The sequence below is a fragment of the Pelophylax lessonae genome, assembly GCF_965119305.1.
Source record: "Pelophylax lessonae genome assembly, chromosome: 9".
NCBI classification, from domain to species: Eukaryota; Metazoa; Chordata; class Amphibia; order Anura; family Ranidae; genus Pelophylax; species Pelophylax lessonae.
The window spans coordinates 19,621,324-19,634,309 of NC_138776.1; the positions used below are offsets into that span (position 1 = coordinate 19,621,324).

Here is a 12,986-nt window from a genome sequence, read left to right on the forward strand (position 1 = left end):
CTGCAGAAATGTTTAAACTGTCGCCTATGGGGATTTTTAAGTACCAATGTTTGTTGCCATTCCACGAGCGTGCGCAATTTAGAAGCTGGGTATCTATTTACTCGGCTTAATATTATCTTTCACATTATAGAAAAAAAAATTGGGCTAACATTACTGTTTTTTTTTTTAATTAAAGAAAGTGAATTTTTTTCCCAAAAATTGCGTTTGTAAGACCGCTGCGCAAATACGGTGTGATAAAAAATTCTGCAACGATCTCCATTTTATTCTCTAGGGTCTCTGCTAAAAGAAATTATATAATGTTTGGGGGTTCTAAGTAATTTTCCAGCAAAAAAAAAAATAAAACTGATTTTAACTTGTAAACAACAAGTGTCAGAAAAAGGCCTGGTCCAGAAGTGGTTAAAGTCGAAGCAAGTGTAAATGAGCCTTTATTTTTTAATTAAAAAAAGAACTTTTTCCCCAAAAAAATTGCGTTTGTAAGACCACTGTGTAAATACGGTGTGATAAAAATTTTTGCAAGGATCTCAATTTTATTCTCTAGGGTCTCTGTTAAAAAAAAATATACAATATTTTGGGGGTTAAGTAAGTTTTGGTAAGTAATTTTCTAGCAAAAAACTGATTTTAACTTGTAGACAACAAGTGTCAGAAATAGGCGCGGTCCTTAAGTGGTTAAGTACCAATGTTTGTTGCCATTCCATGAGCATGCGCAATTTAGAAGCTGGGTATCTATTTACTCGGCATAATATTATCTTTCACATTATAGAAAAAAATTGGGCTAACTTTACTGTTTTTTATTATTTTGTAATTCAAAAAAGTGACTTTTTTTCCCAAAAAATTGCGTTTGTAAGACCACTGCGCAAATACAGTGTGATAAAAAAAATTTGCAATGATCTCCATTTTATTCTCTAGGGTCTCTGCTAAAAAAAAAAAAAAAAAAAAATATATATATATATATATAATGTTTGGGGGTTCTAAGTAATTTTCCAGCAAAAAAAACAAAAAACAACAAGTGTCAGAAAAAGGCCCGGTCCAGAAGTGGTTAAAGTCGAAGCAAGTGTAAATGAGCCTTTATTTTTTAATTAAAAAAAGTGAATTTTTTCCCCCCCAAAAAATTGCATTCGTAAGACCACTGTGTAAATACGGTGTGATAAAAAAAATTTGCAACTATCTCCATTTTATTCTCTAGGGTCCCTGTTAAAAAAAAAAAAAAAAAAAAAATGATATATATATATATATATATATATATATATATATATATATATATATATATATAATGTTTGGGGGATCTAAGTAATTTTCCAGCAAAAAAAAAAAAAAATTATATAAAAACATTATAAAAAATATATAATGTTTGGGGGTTCTAAGTAACTTTCCAGCAAAAAAAAAAAAAAAAACAACAAGTGTCAGAAAAAGGCCCGGTCCAGAAGTGGTTAAAGTCGAAGCAAGTGTAAATGAGCCTTTATTTTTTAATTAAAAAAAGTGAATTTTTTCCACCCAAAAAAAATTGCGTTTGTAAGACCACTGTGTAAATACGGTGTGATAAAAAATTTTGCAACTATCTCCATTTTATTCTCTAGGGTCCCTGTTAAAAAAAAAAAAAAAAAAAAATATATATATATATATATATATATATATATATATATATAATGTTTGGGGGATCTAAGTAATTTTCCAGCCAAAAAAAAAATTATATAAAAACATTATAAAAAATATATAATGTTTGGGGGTTCTAAGTAATTTTCCAGCAAAAAAAAAAAACAACAAGCGTCAGAAAAAGGCCCGGTCCAGAAGTGGTTAAAGTCGAAGCAAGTGTAAATGAGCCTTTATTTTTTAATTAAAAAAAGTGAATTTTTTCCACCCAAAAAAAATTGCGTTTGTAAGACCACTGTGTAAATACGGTGTGATAAAAAAAATTTGCAACTATCTCCATTCTATTCTCTAGGGTCCCTGTTAAAAAAAAAAAATAAAAAAAAATTATATATATATATATATATATATATATATATATATATATATATATATATATAATGTTTGGGGGATCTAAGTAATTTTCCAGCAAAAAAAAAAAAAAATTATATAAAAACATTATAAAAAATATATAATGTTTGGGGGTTCTAAGTAATTTTCCAGCAAAAAAAAAAAAACAACAAGCGTCAGAAAAAGGCCCGGTCCAGAAGTGGTTAAAGTCGAAGCAAGTGTAAATGAGCCTTTATTTTTTAATTAAAAAAAGTGAATTTTTTCCACCCAAAAAAAATTGCGTTTGTAAGACCACTGTGTAAATACGGTGTGATAAAAAATTTTGCAACTATCTCCATTTTATTCTCTAGGGTCCCTGTTAAAAAAAAAAAAAATTATATATATATATATATATATATATATATATATATATATATATATATAATGTTTGGGGGATCTAAGTAATTTTCCAGCAAAAAAAAAAAAAAAATTATATAAAAACATTATAAAAAATATATAATGTTTGGGGGTTCTAAGTAATTTTCCAGCAAAATAAAAAAAAAAAACAACAAGTGTCAGAAAAAGGCCCGGTCCAGAAGTGGTTAAAGTCGAAGCAAGTGTAACCCATTAGGGGTGACCTAGAGGGTGGACGCGGGCATATTGTTTCTATTGTCGCAACCTCATTGACTTCCACTTCATATTTATTTATTATACTTATTAATTTTTCATTCTTCTCGGATGACTCTCTTTATATCATTTGTTCCACTTGGCCACAATATATTTGGACTCAGCCTTCTTTACATTTTTGTTGTATTCTTTGTTGTATCTATTGTATGTTCCTATTAATAATAAAATATTTTTTTAAAGAGAGAAAGTGATGCTGATTTTAAATAAAAATGCATCAAATTAAAATCAAAAAGTCGAAGCAAGTGTAAATGAGCCTTTACATTTTTCCTGTAAAGATAAACTAACCCTTTATATTAATTTCATTGCCAATTTCATAAATCATCTGTACAGTCTTATCACATATCCTGATATTTCAATCTGAAGGGTATTGGTGAAACATTCTGATTTTAATCGCTAAAAGCATTTTTTTTTTGCTAGAACAATGCATTGTCTGTTTTTGTTACAACACCAGAAAGAAAGAGGTTTACGTCTTCTGTATATTTACTGTACATTTTATTTCTAACATATTTTTCAGACCGATGACTGGAAGACTGCAAAAAAGTTCAACTATTAACATTTTATCTTTTTATATAATTAAAAAAAAAAAAAAAAACGAGATAAGGCTTCTTCCTTTATAAGGATTATGGAGCAGACAAAGCTCAGACCGGGGCAGGCCAAACCAGCATAGGAGAGGTCGGTGTTTCCCCGCTCCATGGAACCACTGGGGATCGGCCGTTTCCCTGCCAAGATGGGCCTGCCATGCGCCACTCTATTGGCATCTCTTGCAGCAAAAAAGAGTTAACCAAGAAAATTTTGGGCAACATATTTAAAATAATAATTAAAAATAAAAAAAGAAACAAGATCTTAATATAAAACATGAATTTACAGAGGATACGTGAAAGTGTCTTTAGCAAGGGCTTCGGTGTTTTTTTTTTTCTTTTTTTTTCGGATTTTCTCAAAAAAAAAAAAAAAAACATGCATGACATATTAACAAACAACTCGATTTTTTTTTTTTTTACGAAAATATCACTATTCACTCTAAGCCTTTAGACAGAGTTCTTTCTGGCATGTTTTGTAGCAGGACGCCTTTTATCCCCCCGGAGCCGGGGCTGGGTTGGCTGACAGTTTCACTGACATACTGTATAAGTGGAGAGAACCGAGCATAGAAAGCCTTTCGATGGGATTCGTTTGTTCAGAGAGAATATATATGCAAAAATAATCCAAGGCTTAGCAGGGCTGCTGAAGGGTGCAAGAGGTTTGGCTGAAAGCTGTAGGCTGAAGATGGATAGGATCCAAAGTATGCCACTTGAGCTGCTTGTGTGATGGAGGCGATGGGATGAAGGCACGACACGAAGGAAAGAGGAATTCGGAGGTGTTTGGGTGAAAGGAAGGGGAGCAGGAGATGTTAAAAGTATGGGGGTGGTGGAGAAAGAAACAAAGACATTGTTAGTGCTGACAGATTTACTAGAGAAAACAAATTTAGTACCACAACAACAAGGTATTAGTTTAAAGCAGGGGTCTACACACTTTCTACACAAAGGGCTAGTTTACTGTCCTTCAAAGGTTAAGGGGGCCGGACTGTGGCCAGTGGAAGTAGGAAATGCCCCATCATTGGTGTTCGTGGGAGGAATAGTGCCCCATCATTGGTATCAGTGGGAGGAATAGTGCTCCATCATTGGTGTAAGTGGGAGGAATAGATCCTCATCATTGGTATTTGTGGGAGGAATAGTGCCCCATCATTGGTGTCAGTGGGAGGAATAGTGCCCCACCATTGATGTCAGTGGGAGGAATGGTGCCCCATCATTGGTGTCAGTGGGAGGAATGGTGCCCCATCATTGGTGTCAGTGGGAGGAACGGTGCCCCATCATTGGTGTCAGTGGGAGGAACAGTGCCCCATCATTGGTGTCAGTTGGAGGAATAGTGCCCCATCATTGGTGTCAGTGGGAGGAATAGTGCCCCATCATTGGTGTCAGTGGGAGGAATAGTGCCCCATCATTGGTGTCAGTTGGAGGAATAGTGCCCCATCATTGGTATCAGTGGTTGGAATAGTGTCCCATCATTGGTGTCAGTGGGAGGAATAGTGCTCCATCATTGGTATCAGTGGGAGGAATAGTGCTCCATCATTGGTGTTAGTGGGAGGAATAGATCCTCATCATTGGTATTTGTGAGAGGAATAGTGCCCCATCATTGGTGTCAGTGGGAGGAATAGTGCCCCATCATTGGTGTCAGTGGGAGGAATGGTGCCCCATCATTGGTGTCAGTGGGAGGAATGGTGCCCCATCATTGGTGTCAGTGGGAGGAACGGTGCCCCATCATTGGTGTCAGTGGGAGGAACAGTGCCCCATCATTGGTGTCAGTTGGAGGAATAGTGCCCCATCATTGGTGTCAGTGGGAGGAATAGTGCCCCACCATTGATGTCAGTGGGAGGAATGGTGCCCCATCATTGGTGTCAGTGGGAGGAACAGTGCCCCATCATTGGTGTCAGTGGGAGGAATTGTGCCCATCATTGGTATCAGGGGGAGGAATAGTGCCCCATCATTGGTGTCAGTGGGAGGAATAGTGCCCATCATTGGTATCAGGGGGAGGAACAGTCCCCCATCATTGGTGTCAGTGGGAGGAATAGTGCCCCATCATTGGTGTCAGTGGGAAGAATAGTGCCCCATCATTGGTGTCAGTGGGAGGAATAGTGCCCCACCATTGATGTCAGTGGGAGGAATGGTGCCCCATCATTGGTGTCAGTGGGAGGAACAGTGCCCCATCATTGGTGTCAGGGGGAGGAATAGTGCCCCATCATTGGTGTCAGTGGGAGGAATAGTGCCCATCATTGGTATCAGGGGGAGGAACAGTCCCCCATCATTGGTGTCAGTGGGAGGAATAGTGCCCCATCATTGGTGTCAGTGGGAAGAATAGTGCCCCATCATTGGTGTCAGTGGGAGGAATAGTGCCCCATCATTGGTGTAACTGGGAGGAATAGTGCCCCATCATTAGTGTCAGTGGGAGGAATATTGCCCATCATTGGTGTCAGTGGGAGGAATAGTGTCCTACCGTTGGTGTCAGTTGTGGATGGAATAGTGCCCCACAGGGCAGACTGAGATAAGCAAAGGGCCACATCTGACCCAGGGCCGGAGTTTGAAAGTAAAGCCTTAAAATGTTAGCCAATTCTCTCCCCCCAGCATCAGTTGGTTCCAGACTGTCTGCCACACTATCGCAGTCCCAATATAAGTCACTGATCACTGATCACCTGAATAAAATATCCTCCCAATAACCTCATAGATTTTCAAAGCGGGCATGGCTGTGGTGTGTAGGGGACTATTTTCCCCTACCTCCTTCTTTTCTAAGCAGAGCTAGACCTTATCGCCTCTATGAAACTTCACCTAGCAAAGGACCATAGAGGGAACAAGATTAAGATACTAAGATCTCGTCCTCCAAGATTATTCTTTGGATCTCTCAGGACTTTCTGAATATACTATCCTAATAGACTCATGCACCTTCCAAACATGAATGGCTGTGGTGTAGAGGGGACCTTTTAACCCTACCCCCACCCTCTTTTTTTTCTATATTCTAGCTCCATTGTGAACTCCAACATATACCATCAACTTCTCTCTCTCTAACCTCATCTGTTTCTATTTCTTCTATTTCCACCATTCTCAAGTAGTACCAGAGCTAGACCTTGTCTCCTCAATGGAACTTCACCTAGCAAGGGAACACAAAGCTGGACAATATTTATATACTAAGATATGGGCCTCCAGGACTGTTTTTCAGAATTCTCGGGACTTCCCGAATATACTATCCTCCTTAAAACCTCATGGATCTATCAAATGGGCATGGCAGTGCTGTGTAGAGGAGGACCATTTACCCCTGCCCCACTTTCTTTTCTACACCTAAGCTCCATTGTCAACTCCAACCTATACCATCGACCTCTCTCTATCTAACCTTACCACATTTATTTCCTCTCTGTAACCACTTCAAGATTAATATAATAAGATCTGGGCCTCCAAGACTATTCTTTGGAACTCTCAGGACTTTCTGAATATACTATCCTTATAGACTCATGCACATTCCAAATGTGAATGGCTGAGGTGTAGAGGAGGACCATTTAACCCTACCCACTTTCTTTTCTACACCTAAGCTATATTGTCAACTTTAACCACTTGCCGACCGGTCACGTTGACCGTACTGCGGCAAAGTGGCTCGTTCCCGTCCAGCGACGTAGACCTACGTCGCTGGACTCCTACCCTTGTGGGCAGCGCGCGCGCCGTTGGAGGTTCGCTCCCGCTGTTTTCAGTCACAGCGGGAGTCGGGCCAGGGGAGGAGCGGAGTGATCACCACCGCTCTTCCCCGATCGTCGGAGAATCGAGTCTGGAGATCCGCCCGCTTGTGTAAACAAAGCGGGCGGGTCTCCTAAGTGACAGGCAGGGTCAGATTGCAGGGTTCAGCATAGCTCAACCTGAGATCTGTTCCTGTGTCACTCAGTCCCCTCCCCCCACACACGTCAGTAAGCACCAGGCATACATTAACCCCTCCCTCTCCAATAAAATTAACCCCTTCCCTGCCAGTGTCATTTTTACAGTAACAGTGCATATGTATAGCACTGATTACTGTAGTAATGTCACTGGTACCCCCAAAAGTGTCAAAAATGTCAGTCAAGGGTCCGATCTGTCTGCCGCAATGTTGCAGTCCCGCAAAAAAAAAAATCGCAGATCGCCGCCATTACTCATTAAAAAAAAAACACCAAAAATAACAGAAATCTTTCCCTTGGTAAGTAAACGCAATAACTTTTGCGCAAACCAATCAAAATACGCTTATTGTGATTTTTTTTACCAAACATAGGTAGCAGAAAACAAATTGGCCAAAAATTTTAAAAAAATTGGATTTTTACATTTTTTGGGGGGGGGGGGGATTTCATATTAAAAAATGTGAAAAATATTGTTATTTTTTCAAAATTTACGCTATTTTTTGTTTATAGTTTTACTGCTACAGGGCGGCAGCTGTGTGCGAGATGACATAAACATACGTGATCCTGCAGTTCGGGTAAAGGGGCTCGTGTGCGCGCGTCTGGCGGCTCACTTTCACTGTGATTTCGCACAGCGGATCAGCGGGTCCCGGGTACTCAATGTCCTCTGGCACATGCTGATTATCAGGTAGAGAGACAGTGGTCTGCCTATGTAAATAAGGCAAATTGCCATTCTGACAGGAGGGGAAGGGATGGAGTTTGTGTCCCTGCAAAGCAAGGAATAAATTCCATCCACGTGATTTCGTGCAGTGGGTCTGGGGCGCCGCTGGCAACCCGCTCCTACTGTGATTGGACACATATGAAGTAAATCAGCAGGTCCAGGGGACACAATGTACGCCAGGGCCCGCCAATCATTCACAGGAGAGGCAGAATGACGGTCTGCCTATGTAAACAAGGCAGACCACCGTTCTGTAAGAGGGGAAGATGGAGATCTTGTGTTTCTGCTAAGCAGGAACACGGATCTCTGTCTTCCCCCAGTCAAAGCACCTCTCCCACACAGTTAAAAAGCACTCCCTAGGCACCCATGTAACCAGAGGCGTAACTAGAACCTTCAGGACCCTGGTGCAAGAAACCATAAAGGGCCCCCTGGACCCCAGGCCGTGGGCCCTTCCCTCTGGTCCTGGGGCCCTTTACTCTCGTTGCGGGGCCCTTTATTACGGTCCCGCAGTGGGACCCTTTCACAAGTTCTGCAGTGGGCCCCCTTCCTGCCATCTTGGGGCCTCCCAACAGTGGTGGAATGCCAGGGCCCGGTCCCAAGTGTGACCTTTGCGATCCTGGAAGTTCACCCACTGGTGTCAGTAGTTTTTATTTTTTGATATTTTAATTGTATTATGTTTTATCATTTTTTTAATTTTTTTACAATGTCACTGACTATGACTCTGTCCATTCAGAAAAGGAAGGAGCTGGTAAATTATATATTTACTGACCCCTTCCTGGTTCTCTATTGTGACACATCCCCTGCAGCAGCTGGCAGGAGAGGGAAGGGAGCACAGTGGGGTGGGGGGGGCAGCACAGTCTATGTCGGCCACACGCCGGCAGCTAGGGGGTGAGCACACACCGCCGCGCGCCCGCCCCCACTTGTCAGGCAGCAAATATATGTAGCAGAAAACAAATTGGCCTAAAATGTTAAAAAATCTTAAATTTTAAACATTTTTTTTTTGGGAATGTCATATAGCAGAAAGTGAAAAATATTGTTTTTGTTTTCAGAAACGTCGCTCTTTTTTTGTTTATAGCGCAAAAAATAAAAATCGCAGAGGTGATCAAATACCACCAAAAGAAAGCTCTATTTGTGGGAAAAAAAGGACACCAGTTTTATTTGGGTACAGCGTCGCACGACCGCGCAATTGTCCATTAAAATAACGCAGTGCCGAATCACAAAAAATGGCCTGGTCATTAAGGGGGTAAAACCTTCTGGTCCAGAACTGGTTAATGTGTTATGCCCTCATTGTGTGATTTCACCAATTACATAACGGTTGGCATATTATGGATGTGGTTTGTGTTTTTTAAAATGCATAAATAAATGTATAGATTTTTTTATCATACTTGTGTGCCTACAAAGTCCATGTGTTTTTTGATTCGACTTTCCAGTATACACACTTCAATAACTATCTGATGGACAAATTATAATAAAAATGTAATACATTAAAATAAAATGTAGTAAAAGTTAGGTTTAATCCCATTGGCCTCTTGGTAGGTGGGTATTGCGCACCCACATTTTGTTGTAGCGTGGGTAAAGAATCTGACACTTTGTATTTCAAATATTGTGCAGCAAGGAAACGTTATATAAAACGTTATATTTATATTAAACAATAGATAGTAAAAAGGTAACCTACCGACACAAGCTGTGCCATCCTCATTCGGCTCATAACCACGGTTACATCTTCTATTGGGGCGACACTTGTAACCCCCATATGTGTTTATACAGACTGGCTTTTCTCTGGGGCAAAGAAATGGGAACTGAAGGCACTCGTCTGTGTCTAAAAAGTACAAGAAATATTCATATGACTTACTAAAGAGTCAGAGACAAACATTTATCATCAACAAACAAACAATGTGCTGTACATTCTGTCGTATGATATTAAAGAATATTTATAAAATATTATTATTATTAACAATTATACTAACAATATTATTATAATATAAAATAATAATAATACTAATAATAAAAAAAATTTAAAACATTACTGTTATTATCATTGAAAATAATAATTAAAATGATAAAAATATATACTAATATTATTAATATTATACATAAAATAATAATATAATACTACTACTAATAATAATAATGTTAATAATAATAACAATAATGATATTAATAAATAATATTATTATTGTTGTTATTATTATCAATAATAATATTACTAATAATACTAATGCTATTAATATTTATCATAAAATAATAATATACTACTACTACTAATGATGATAATAATAATAATAATAATAATAATAATAATAATAATAATAATAATAATAATAATATTAATAGTTATAAATAATATTATTATTGCTATTATTATTATCAATAATAATAACAACATAATAATAATAATAATAATAATAATAATAATAACACTAATAATACCAATATTAATATTTATCATAAAATAATAATATAGTACTACTACTACTACTACTAATAATAATAATAATACTAATAATAATAATAACAATAATGATATTAATAATAATAAATAATATTATATTGCTATTATTATTATTAGTATTATTATTAGTATTATTATCTTTATTATTATTATTAGTATCAATAATAATAACATAATAATAATAATAATAATAATAATAATAATAATACTATTGATATTTATTATAAAATAATAATATAATACTACTACTACTACTTCTAATAATAATAATAATACAAATAAAAATAATGATATTAATAATAATAAATATTATTATTATTGCTATTATTATTATCATTATTATTTTCAATAATAATAATAATAATAATAATAATAATAATGATATATTGACATTTAAAACAGTATTTATTATTATTATTATTATTATTATTATATAATAATATTATTATTAATACTACTACTACTACTACTACTACTAATAATAATAATAATAATAATAATAATAATAATAATAATGATGATGATAATTCTGCTTATTATTATGATTAAAAATGAAACTACGAATAATAAAAAAAAGATATGCTAATAATATTATCAACAATAATATGAATAACAATTAATATTATTAATAATAATAAAAATTATAATACTGATACTATTAATAATAAAAATAATAACTAATATTAATATTACCAATAATACCAAATAAAATAATAATATTAAATAATACCAATAGTAAAAATAATAATAATAATAACAACAACATTTAAAATATTATGTATTAATATTATTATTATATATATATAGTAAAGTGGAAATCTCACTGTAGATGGACAAAAAGCTACAGTGGATTGAGAACCGTAGGACTTTATTGGATTGGGTATGGCAAGAGTGAGTGATGATTATATATATATATATACTAATAATTTTATTAATAATAATAATATTTATAATAATAAAAATTATACAAATAATAACAATAATAGTGGGCAATGGGGTTGATTTACTAAACCTGGAGAGTGTAAAATTCGGTGCAGCTATGCGTAGAAACCAATCAGCTTCCAGGGTTTATTGTCAAATATTAACTGAACAAGCTGAAGTTAGAAGCTGATTGGCTCCCATACACAGAAGCACCAGATTCTGTATTTTAGTAAATCTCCCCCAATGTACGGTAATCAATGGAAAGCAATTAGTTTTTCATTTTATAAGGGAAGAATGTAATGTGAAGGGTGAGAGTCATTACACTTTGTAGATCCTAACTGCTCTTTTCATGACCTTATTCACCTTTATTGTTAATATTAAATTAGTATTAATCTCTAAATCAGAAACTGTCATATATTTCAGCTTACCAATCATTAGATGTGGCGTCTGCAATTGTTTTCTTTTTTAGGCTTTTTTCCCCTCTGTTTTCACCTGGTGATCTGGCCATTAACACACCTCCTGAATTAGAGCGCCCCCACTCTGGATGAAGGAGCACAGGGGGCACCTTTGGACAGCAGCTTTGTCAGTCTGGGGGGGAGGGGAGTGTTAGATGATCTAGCAGATTTAGATAAACTAACAAATGTGTCTTTTTTTAACCAGACTATGTAACTATTGTAAGCACCCCTGTCAGTGGTAAATGGTCTGCCTCATCCCTCGTTAAAATAACGCAGTGCCGAATCGCAAAATATGGCCTGGTCAGGAATGGGGTAAAATCTTCCGGTCTTAAAGCGGTTAAAAATACGCTCATTGAGAATTTTTTTGTCAAAGACATGTAGCTAAATACATTTTGGCCTAAATATATGACAAAAATTTAATATATTGGATATTTTTTAACTGTCAAAGTAGAAAAGTATTGTTATTTTTTCAAAATTGACGCTCTTTTTTTATTAATATCGCAAAAAATGAAAAGCGCAGAGGTGATAAAATACCACCAAAAGAAAGCTCTGTTTGTGGGAAAAAAAGGACGTAAATTTTGTTTGGGTACGGTGTTGCATGACCGCGCAATTGTCAATTAAAGTCACACAGTGCCAAGTTGCAAAAAGTGGCCTGGACGTAAAGCAGGAAAATCCTCCGATGGTAAAGTGGTTAAGTTCGTTGCTCTGTACTCTGCTCCACTTATCTGTCCCCTCTGATGGAATCGTCCATTGGTGGTTCGAATCACAGATAATTAGATATCTTTAATTGTGTATTTTTCTATGTATTACGTGTTATGCCTTTGTTGTGTATTTTACCCATTACATAACCTTTGGCATACTATGGCCTTATAGTTGCGATATATGTCTGTTCTTTTTTAAAATGTAAAACAAATAAACATAATTTTTTTATGATTTTTTTTCTTTTTTTATGATACTTTTGTGCCTACAAAGTCCATGTATTTTTTGATCCAATTTCCAGTTTAGATAATAGGATGTGGCACATTTATATAGATTCTATGTACCCAATGAACCGCTTCTGGTAGTGCACTTCTTCATGTACGAGAGCCATCTTTGGTGGTCAGTGGGAGGAGGAATACAGTACTACATTATATTGGTGGTCTGTGGGAGGAAAAATGCCCCATTACATTGGTGATCAGTGGGAAGAATGCTCCTTACATTGGTGATCAGTGGCAAGAATGCCCCTTACATTGGTGATCAGTGGGAAGAATGTTCCTTACATTGGTGATCAGTGGGAAGAATGTTCCTTACATTGGTGGTCAGTGCGAAGAATGCTCCTTACATTGGTGATCAGTGGGAAGAATGCCCCTTACATTGGTGATCAGTGGG

At 36.3% G+C, this 12,986-nt stretch overlaps 1 protein-coding gene across 6 annotated transcripts in view; it reads right to left on the reverse strand.

The window, feature by feature from the left end:
* CRTAC1 (cartilage acidic protein 1) overlaps positions 1-12,986 on the reverse strand; it is a 1,069,217-nt gene that overhangs the window by 49,560 nt on the left and 1,006,671 nt on the right. For 3 of the 6 annotated variants that reach the window (XM_082267474.1, XM_082267475.1, XM_082267473.1), the window contains exon 14: positions 9,466-9,609. In XM_082267474.1, the coding sequence (XP_082123600.1) occupies positions 9,466-9,609 (144 nt within the window). Of the gene's footprint in view, positions 1-3,713; positions 3,934-9,465; positions 9,610-12,986 lie in introns of those variants that run through there. The other 3 variants (XM_082267478.1, XM_082267477.1, XM_082267476.1) reach the window with 2 other exon arrangements.